General features: G+C 32.6%; 1 gene segment (V, D, J or C); it reads left to right on the top strand.

The window, feature by feature from the left end:
* The first annotated feature begins 2,525 nt into the window (after window positions 1-2,525).
* Window positions 2,526-10,890, top strand: LOC124009720. The segment is given in 5 exon segments: window positions 2,526-2,613; window positions 9,548-9,730; window positions 9,884-9,928; window positions 10,054-10,161; window positions 10,369-10,890. Coding segments are annotated over 4 exon segments (408 nt in total).
* Window positions 10,891-11,398: the final 508 nt, after the last annotated feature.

Raw genomic sequence — 11,398 nt, 5'->3', positions numbered from 1 at the left:
GTTGTCGTCTTGTCGAGTAAGTGCAATATCAACATAGCAATAAGTAATACTAGCTACTGTATATTTGTATTGTCTAAACCCATTCATATTTAATATTATATCACTAGATATCAGTAGACTACACACTGCACAGCATTGTAAGCAACAAATGTATATATCAATCAATAATTGAACTATTCACGTAGACCTCCAACCATTAACCAATACGCATCATACCTTGAAGTCACAGAGAAAGTATACATGAAAAGTATACATGAAGTCTGAGTTATTTTGACAAATACTAATGCCAAATCTTTCTGAACTTTACAAATACTATAATACAATTATTATATTAATATTAGTGTAATTCGCACATTTTCTTCTGTAGGGCATATCTTATTAGTAGATCTTTAAAATATTAAGTTGCAGTTAAGTATTTAAGTTTTTGCAAACTGACATATCATTGTGTGAATACCAACAATATCAAAATCATATTTGGATTTGGTACAAAACTTGTTGTGCTGTCAAGTAAGTGTATATTAAAATAAGTGTAACATTTTAAGTAATAAACCTTAATATGTTTAGTTTTATATGACATTTCATCAGACTACAGTGTCGTTGTCAATAGATTTAAACATTTAAATAAATATTGTCGTTTTGCAATCGCACCACTTCAAAATATGATACTTTTTTAGATACAAAACTATTTTATATGTTAAATCTTTGAAAATCTCTTTTTTTATTACATTTTACTACAGTTTTCTTTGATGAAGCTAGATAAAGAAACGGATATTGCTCACAGTTAATGCACTGCGTGACTGGAACAGGAATCAATAAACATATTTTTGGAACTGGAGTAAAGATCCCTATTGAGGCCAGTACTACATTTCAAACCTCCTATGTAAAACCTTACTCTTAGGTGATAATGTTGGGGAAATGGAACAAAGTTGAATGTCAACTCAAGGAAGAAAATATTTGGCAGTGGAACATCGCTGTTTGTAGAAACAAATAAGAAATCATGTCGAAATGTATTTAATTAGTTGATGTGGCTTTGGTTTGAAAGAACATACAGTAGGGTTGCAGAAGACAACTAAAGCAACATTGCATACCTGGCATAAAATAGGCAATTGCAAAGGGTGGATGTTAAAATTATATCTGAGAAACCAGTTTATACTAGTTTTTATATGCTGACAAGTTTAGTGTCATTTAAAATATATACTAAATTCACCAATCCTGACAGTCTAAAATCCTAATCATGTATTTGCTTACATATCAAACACTGTGTGACTGTCGGAGTCAACAGAGTTGTGTTTGGGCAGGGAACAAAGTTGACGGTCAATTCAAGTAAGTGCATAAACAAGATAGTGGTGTAGATCATCATAAATGTATTGCATTTTAAGAATGGTTGTCAGTATCAATTACATCATTAAAAGTGATCACTCCATGGTAACTCTGGTCTCTCTGTGATCGTTTTTGCTGAGACAGTTTCTAGTGTGTGAATGTTGGAGTGGGAAAGCTCATCTTTGGGAGTGGAACATCACTATCTGTAGAGACAAGTAAGAAACAATGTGGGGTTCAGATTTGTTGATTTAATAGGTTGGTCTCAAGTTTTGAAAAAGAATTATACTGCAGCTCAATCAATCAACAATATTTTAATTGTCAACCTTCGAAACAAATATTGGACATAGACTGAAGTGATTCAATATCTAATTGGTTTAACCCAGAGACTTCATTTTTATATACCTAACTTTACTGAAACAATTGAAGCTTTATTACAGTATGCATGCTGCAAAAAAAAATCATTTTTGGTTAAGGCCCAAGCAATGTGGGACTGACTCTGGACTGAGGAAGGTCATTTTTGGAAAAGGAATTCAATTGATCATTGAAAACAGTGAGTAATTCCCGACCTTTTGTTGATTCTGTTAATCACAGATGACATAATACTTCAGGGGGATGATTTATGGCAATGTTAAGTGGACTCATTGTGTTGGAAGGGAAAATATTAATGATCCAAATTAGTTTGATTTAAAGCAGTATCCCACATGACAAACGTTTTTTAAAGCTAGACATTGATGAGTGGTCCCAACCCCTACATTGAATCAGTGTTTCTGTTATGTCATATGTTACTGTGTGAATGATGGGACACGAAGACTGATCTTTGGAATGGGAACCGCTCTGTCAGTACAATCTAGTAAGGAACGAAATTTCACTCACCATTTAACATTGGAATCAAATACAACCGTTGTTTCCAAATCAATGTCCAAGTCAAAGATTTTGATTCTGTGGAAAGTCCTGCATTTTAAACTGATTACACTAAATTGGGGGAGATGGTTATATTTACCTTGTCTTGTCAAAAATAACATAAATTATTCTATCCCACTAGTATAACACATGTTGATAGCATTTTTCTCCACTCAAAAATGAATATAATATTTGAAAATAATCAAACCAAACTACTATTATTTTGTACTATAATTTGTAAATCACTAATGTGAACTCATTTGTAGTACATTTAGTTTAAATGAGAAAATACACTAACTTGCGGCAGTAATTGCTAAGAGATGCAACACAGTGTGACTGACGGAGCCAACAAACTTATATTTGGACTCGGCACAAAGATGACAGTTTATTCCAGTAAGTATTACAAATAAATTCCAAGTACATTAAAAAATGCATTCAAAAAGGCTTGTTTGTTACAAAAACATTCAAATTATTTAGATATGGTTACCGTAAATGTCCTCATAGACAGGCCGTCTTTAAAATCAAAACAATGGAAACTTAAATTCTTGTTTTCTAATGTAATACGGTGGATGATGTCTGTTAAGAAATGATTTCTTGAATTAATATTTCTAAACAAATTGACAAAATATGATAGTGATCAAATATTTTTACTCTATTGTCCAAACACATTTAAAAAATACATTTAGTACCCATTTACATGGACAATCTTCTGTAGATGCATTTATGGATGTTCTATAAACTATCACACAATTTAAACCTGGAATAGGTTGTGGGGTACGTTATTGCTGAGTACTAATACAATGTGTGAATGCTAACAACCGGAAAGTCATATTTGGAGTAGGAACTAAATTGATCATTGAAATAAGTGAGTATTATATATATATATATATATATATATATATATATATATATATATATATATTGATTTGACAGCAGCAACAACAAGGTGTACTTGTTAAGATGCATTGGGTCTTCACATTTTCAAATTATGGATGAATGATGGATGGAACAAAGTCTACTTTCGGCAGGACACACCATTTATTTTTCAGCCAGGTTAAAATGTAATTACCTTTATCAGAAATAAGTTAAGCAGTGAGAGTTTTGACAATCTTGCCAAACTTGATATGGAAAATAAATTTGATTGTAGGCCTATAATCAAATGGTCAGTCAAATCATGTTCACGGGTAGGGTTCTTGTAATGAGGCCATTGTCTGTGTGAATACTGGATATAAGATAACATTTGGAGTTGGAACCCAACTAATTATACAAGAAAGTAAGTTGATTAAAAATTCAAAAAAAAATACTTTGTTCAAACATTTTATTATGTTCAATAGATTGTGGGTTAGGATTTTCACGTTAGCGGTTTGACTCTTAATTGATACATTAGGTTAAAATGATAGTGAATATAGAGATTTCCAAATTTTAATAAAATACATGTTGAAATAATGAAGTAAAACATATAATGGAATATTTTGACAAAATAACAACTGCTAGTTACAGTTGACAGGTTTAAAACTTCAATTGTATGTTAGGACCACACCTTTACATCTTTTAGTATTAACACAAATCTTCAATACTACTTCAACGTGCGAAATATTGCTTAACAATTTTGAGAACTACCTCGTACAACTACCTCGTACATTGGTGAACTATCTCGAACATTTTGAGAATGTGAGAACGCATGTTTTCATGGGGAAAGTTATCCCATTGGATATGGCATAATAACCTTTGTCAGTGTCACAAAATTGATAATAGAACAAAACTTGCTCTCTGGAACAAAACTTGTTGTCTTTTCGAGTAAGCTCTATATCTACATAGTAGTAACTAATACTAGATAAGTTTGTACTGTATTGTTTGACCAGATTCATATTTGATACTATATCACTAGATATCAGTATCACACATCATTGTTTCCAACACATTTCTATAACTGAATCTATTGCCATTCAACTATTCATGTTGGCCACCTACCATTCACCAATACACATCAGACCCAAATCAATGTTATCATGTTGCTGATAATGAAATGTGAAATCTCTTTTAAAATGGCTAATTCTAATTATGACGTAATGATATATTAATTTACTTTTAATTGTAGTATGTTCTTCTCCAGAGCATATCTAATAAGTAGATCTTCAAAACATTAGATTTCTAATCAATTCTTTGCCGGGCTTTTTGGGGTCAGGTTTTTATACCCTGACCGATCATTGTGTGAATAACAACAACTTCAAAATCATATTTGGATCTGGAACAAAAGTTGTTGTCCTGCCACGTAAGTGTTTATTAAAATAAGAATGACATTTGAAATAATATAACTTTACATGTTTTGTTATGACAGTGTCATTGTCAAAAGATTTAAGCTTGCAAATAGATATTCTCCATCTCAATCGCAGCACTTAAAAATATTATTATTTTTACAACTATTTTATATGTAAAATCTGTGAAAGTCTATATTCTATTTCTACTACAGTTTTCATTTGATGTAGTTAGCTAAATAAATGATTATTGCTCACATTTAATGCACTGTGTTAGTGGAACAGGAATCAATAAACTTTATTTTTGGAGCAGGAATAAAGATCACTATTTTTAAAATATATTTGTATTTGTATTTCACCTTTATTTAACCAGGTAGGCAAGTTGAGAACAAGTTCTCATTTACAATGGCGACCTGGCCAAGATAAAGCAAAGCAGTTCGACACATACAATGACACAGAGTTACACATGGAGTAAAACAAACATACAGTCAATAAAACAGTAGAAAAATAAGTCTATATACAATGTGAGCAAGTGAGGTGAGATAAGGGAGGTAAAGGCAAAAAAAAGGCCATGGTGGCGAAGTAAATACAATATAGCAAGTAAAACACTGGAATGGTTGATTTGCAGAGGAAGAATGTGCAAAGTAGAAATAAAAATAATGGGATGCAAAGGAGAAAAATAAATAAATACAGTTGGGAAAGAGGTAGTTGTTTGGGCTAAATTGTACAGGTGCAGTAATATGTGAGCTGCTCTGACAGCTGATGCTTAAAGCTAGTGAGGGAGATAAGTGTTTCCAGTTTCAGAGATTTTTGTAGTTCGTTCCAGTCATTGGCAGCAGAGAACTGGACGGAGAGGCGCCAGTATGTACTATATTTGAAACATTCTATGTAAAGCCTTCATTTTAGGTGATTTTACTGGCCCGGTATTATTACAAATGGCAATCAAAGTACTCCTTGCTTAGAATTCCAAAGTTTTGTATTTCCAATATCAGAGGAACAAGTTGTAGTTCACTGAAGGCCGAATTGTATAATGAGATCATGGTGAATGACTTGAATGTTCATTCAAATCTCCCATTTAACCAATGCATGATGAACACAATATCCTATGTATGTGCTTGTATCTATAAGTTAATGATGCAGTCATATAGGAACAGATGGTGAATAGTAAAAACTGGAGATTGCTACACAAATGTCACTTCATAAAGAAACCTGCCAAAGAAGTCAGGTGTTAAAGCAATACACCTGACACTGACCTTGTTAATGATTTATGAGGTGTTTGTAAATTGTTGTTCGGGGTATATAATTCGGCAAAATTATTTGGTTATTTTTCCATAAGAAATTTGTTACAGAAACAAAAACAGTTTTTCGTGGGAAGTTCTATGTCTGTGTGACTAGTACTTTTACACGTTTTCTGCAAACAAACAAATCACAAAGAAACTTTCACCATTATAGCGCACATTGGAATTGTCAAATGTGACAGCTAGCTTGATAACTGTCACATTATGGAGTGGAACTACAGGTGGTTCAATTAAATGCCACATCAGCAAGTTCACAGAGTAAAGCTAAAATTGTTCTTCTAGCTATTTGTCTGGACCTACACATTCTTGCAAACTAGAAATAATGGTTTTTAGTTGTAGAGTAAGAACTTGGTTGACTAGCCAGCTACCACCATTTTGCCAATATCAGGTTGTCCATGTTGTATTAAAAAAATGTTTAATGTTTGAAAGCGCTTATATATAGGTAAAGGCCCAGTGCAGTCAAAAACTAGATTTTCCTAGGTTTTAGATATCTTTCCACACTATGAGGTTGAAATAATACTGTGAAATGATGATTATGATGATTATGCCCTTTTAGTGTAAGTGCAGTTTGAAAAGACAGCCTGAAATTCCAGCCTGTTTTGGTGGGATGTAGTTTTGGCCTGACTGGTGACATCACCAGGCGGTAAATTAGTTAAAAGACCAATAAGAAAGAGAGTTCCAAACCTCTCCACCAATAACACACAGTTTTCAGTTTTCCCCTCCCGACTCAGAACACTCCCAGATAGTCCTAGCTAGATTCTTGCTTGAGAAACTGCACTTTGCTAAGAAACTATTTATGTTTCTTTTTGACCACTTTAACATTCTTGATTGTTACCCAGAAGTGATTTGATATCGAGATAAAAACGGCGGCATCTGACCTTTAATTGATGTAACATAATTCTTTATTTGAAATGCTCTGCATTTAATTTATTAATTTTTAGGTTAAATGAATAGTAAGATAGAAAATAAGATAAAGATCAAAACTGGTTAAAATGACCAAATGAAACTAGTAGATTATAATGACATTATAAGAAGTTAAGCACTATTGCGTACAGTTCATGTGTTCAAAAATGTAGTTGTGGGTGAGAACAAAGCCATTAAGTCTTTGATTGTGAGCAGAAGTATTCAAACCTTGAACGAGTAATGAATCAATTAGTCAACAACTTCATTAGAAATGATGAGAATGGCAGAGCCCAGGAGTTCTTTAATGGGAAAAGCTATTTCATTCACATGTTAGAGGGGGGTTTATGTAATGGGGAAAAGTGTTGTGTGAATTCTGGATATAACAAAGTAACCTTTGGGAGTGGAACAAAATTAATAATTGATTCAAGTAAGTCCATTTACTAGTAATACTTTATTATTATTCGGTATTTCAAGATTTGGTATTTCAATAAAGGCAGTTCCTTGTTGTGGGGTAAACAAAATATTGTTGGGTTGTTTCTGCAATCCGACATATCATTGTGTGAACAACAACTTCAACAAAATCATTTTTGGTCGTGGAACAAAATGTGTTGTTCTGTCGAGTAAGTGCAGTACCTACATAGTATTATGTAAAACTATTTACATTTGTACTACGTTGTTTAAACAATTCATATTTGATCATTTAACGGAGACTATACACTATACAACATTGCAAGCGAGACATTTCTATAACTCCATTAACAATTCAGCTATTCATGTAGACCACTTATCATTAACCAACATGCATCCGACTCAGATTAATTTTTATCATGTTATTGATAGCCAATTAAGGATGTGTGAAACTAGACATGAAGTCTGAGCAGATCTAAACTTATTTTGACCGATACTCAATCAGTAACGTGAGAACCTCAGTCTTGAAATGCTAAATCTCTGAACTTTTCAAATTCTAAGAGGAAACTGTACACACAATTTTAAGTAAAATCTAGTTGTTTGTTTTTGTAATGAGGCCAATGTCTGTGTGACAAGTGCATTCAAAATATCATTTGGAAATGGCATCCAACTAATTGTGCATTCAAGTAAGTTTATAATGTGTCTACGATAGTAGTAGCAGCTGTAGCTGTTGTAGTAGCAGCAATAAATATTATAGAAAATATATCTTAAAAATGATGTATTGGTAACTTGGTAACATTTTACATTTAACTTACTACTATATCTGTGAAGTAGGGCTGTAGTACCTAATAATGATTATTGGTAGACATTTACACCTCATCGTTATTATAAGAATTACAATACATATAATTACAAAACACACCATATTAACAAATTGGTTTCACCTTCCATTGTTATGTTTTTGTATGAGAATAAGTTATTGTGTGAATGAGTATCAGAAGATCACATTTGGTTCAGGAACCAAAATGTTCATTATGACAAGTAAGTGTAAAATGCCGGATCTTATCCAATTTGTAAGCTATTAGTTTTGGGTAAAAAGTATTTCTAAGAAAATGAAAAAATCATCTGAAAATGGTGTAACAGTAGATCACAGTACAGTACATTAGATAAACATTATAAACATATTGCTCACTGGCTAAAATGACAAATAAATATTGTCAATTGCAATCTTGCCACAAAAAATAGCCATTACTTGAAATACTAAACTACTTCGTATATACATTCAGTGAATTGAACATATTTACATATAATTTAGAATTGATCAAAAATTGAATGTATATATTCATCTTTATTTAAATTACGCTACAGATTTAATTTGATGTAGCTAGGTAATGATAAATGGTATTGCTCACAGCTAATGCACTGTGAGTGACTGGAACAGGAATCAATAAACTTGTATTTGGACCTGCGGTAAAGATCACTATTGAGGCCAGTAAGTACTACATTTGAAAGATCCTATGTAAAATCTTACTCTTACGTGATTTAAATGATTCAGTATTATTACAAACAAAGTATTTCTGCTTAGATCACCAAAGGTTTGTAATGTCTGTCTGAATCCTAATTTGAAATCATGGGGCATGACATGAATTTTCAGTAAATTCTCCCATTAAATCAATGCATGATTAATTCAATATCCTAACTTTTGTGCGTTTATCTATAAGTTAAGATGCAGCCCCTAGTGGTCATATAGGAACAGATAAAGTGTAAAAACTGGAGATAGCTACCTTGAATGCCACTTCATAAAGAAACCTGACAACTAGGCCAGGAGTTAAAGACATAAATCTGACACTGACCTTGTTAAGGGTGTACAGTATATGTTTGATATAATTGATGTTCGGGGTATATAATTCGCCGACATGATTTGGTTATTTTCCCGTAAGAAATCTGTTACAGAAACGAAAACAGGTTTTTGTGGGTAGGTCCATGTCTGGGACAATCTTTGGGTAAGGGATTACACTTTTTCTTTAAAAAAACGAATGAAAAGGATAATGTAGCGTACATTAGAACAGCCAATGTGACAGCTAAGCTTGATAGCTGTCTCATTATGGAGTGGAACTACAGGTGGTTCAATTAAATGTGGAATCCGCATATTCACAGCATAAGGCTAAAGTAGTTATTCTAAACATTCTTGCAAATGAGAGATAATGGTTTTGAGTTGTATAATCGGAACTTGGTTGACTGGCCAACTACCACCATTTTGCCAATATCAGTGTCCATGTTGTATTTTTTGAAAAAGTGTTAGATCAGTTCATTTTTTAAATGCTTAGACATAGTTAACCGATGTAACATCATTCTTTATTCGACATGCTTTGCATTGTCATGATGCCACTATTTTGAATCCAGCCAAGGTATTAGAAATGGAGGCCCAAGTTCTTAATAAATGTTTATTTTTGTGTTTTACAGGAGAGAAACATGACCCATCTTACTACAGTTTGAAGTCAAGTAGTACCACAGCTTGCCTGGCTACAGATTTCAGCGCACACAATGCTACTACGCACTTGGAATCCTTCAACAAGACAGAGGCCACCAGAGTGAATGGGGACAGCTACTACAGCCAGGTTGCCCTCGGAGAAAATTGCACTGAAGGTACGTTTCAGATGATGCCAAATCACAGCATATTACCGTATGTATGTGCACTCATTGTGAACATCATTTGTGTAGATTAAGATGACAATTACAAATGTTGCCACTAACCATACTGTATGATATACTTAATGATTTATTTTCTCTATTTGCCAGGAGGTGGTTCAGAGAAATGTGAATCAAACTGGTATTTTGACACAGGTACATATCAGAGCATTTACTCTCTTCATTTGTGATATGATCAAATGTCTCCAAAAAGATCACCCTATTTGGCACTTGTTGCTTATAATATAAAATATTAATCACTATGGTATTTCCATTTCTAGATGCAAAGATCAATTTCCTATCCCTGACCATTCTGGGCCTGAGAATTCTGTTCCTGAAGACCATCGTTTTCAACGTGCTGATGACTCTTCGACTGTGGATGAGTTAGAGTGAGTTCATAGTTGCACAGTTTCTCTTTACAACTCAATCTGCAAGGCATACCATGGTTTTGTGATTGAATATTTGTATGGAAAGGTATATTGTGAACAAGACAATGCCTTGTTTTCCAAGACTGATATTTAGCACGACACTTAACTCTGAGCATGTGTATGTGTACATCACGCTCTAATTTGTTTTATTTATTTATATATTTTCAGAAGATGTCCATCAGTCCCTCAAAGACAACACAAGAAATCCTTCCCAGAAGAACTATTGAATTGAATTGTAATTACATTCTCACTGTAGGAAGTAGATTGCACTCATTGGAATCTCTTGATTGTCTGGACTGTCAAATACATCAAAATCCTCCCAGACAGACATGGGTTCAAATTAAGAATCCAGCATTGATTTGCAGAAAACATGTCTGTTGAAGGATTTGTAAACATGCTCTTCAAGTCATAAATATGATATGATATTATAATTTGCTTACCTGTATATATATATTTCTCTCCAACTGTTGTGACTTGTGATAGTACATCAAAATGTTTTTGATTCTGCTCTCTCTTTGCTTGAAATGTCATGAACCTCAATTTGTATTATTCTTAAGAGTAAATATGTATAGCTAAATGTAACGGAAATATATAAGAAACGGTTCCTTTTTGTATATTGATTTAAAAAACAGTCTTTGTAAAGTGTTTTGTTTTGATGAAAATATTAATTAAATAAATACATTATATGGAGTTATTTGTTTTGCCTAAAGTTTGTAATGTATATTCAAAGTTGATTACATTTATATTAGTTGATTACATTTATATTACATTTATAACATACTATGATAGTTATATTATAACTATATTAGTATTCACAAAAATCCTCCAAGTCATTTCCTTCATTCCTTCATGATGAGTATACCTCCTAATTCCTACTAATCAGGTAACACATGTCTGAATGTTTTAGAGACCCACCTAATGTGCTAATCTAATGTTCATTAATAAGCTATTATAAATGCTTTATAAATACGCTTTTATTGCTTTTAACATGTTACTCTAGTCTAGATGTTTATAAATGCAAGAATACCCATTTATTAACAGCACATACACTACGTACTTATATTGACAAATGTGTAATAATAAACAAGTTATTTTACAATTATAGGATTATAATAACTTTTAGATACTTTTATGAATCAAATGGTTTTATTGTTGAATTTGTAGATGAAGAACTAAACCCTATGTTGATACAGTATGT

Source organism: Oncorhynchus gorbuscha, linkage group LG22, assembly GCF_021184085.1.
Source record: "Oncorhynchus gorbuscha isolate QuinsamMale2020 ecotype Even-year linkage group LG22, OgorEven_v1.0, whole genome shotgun sequence".
Lineage (NCBI taxonomy): Eukaryota > Metazoa > Chordata > Actinopteri > Salmoniformes > Salmonidae > Oncorhynchus > Oncorhynchus gorbuscha.
The sequence above is the reverse complement of the archived record's forward strand: the minus strand, read 5'-3'. Positions and strand labels throughout refer to the sequence as shown.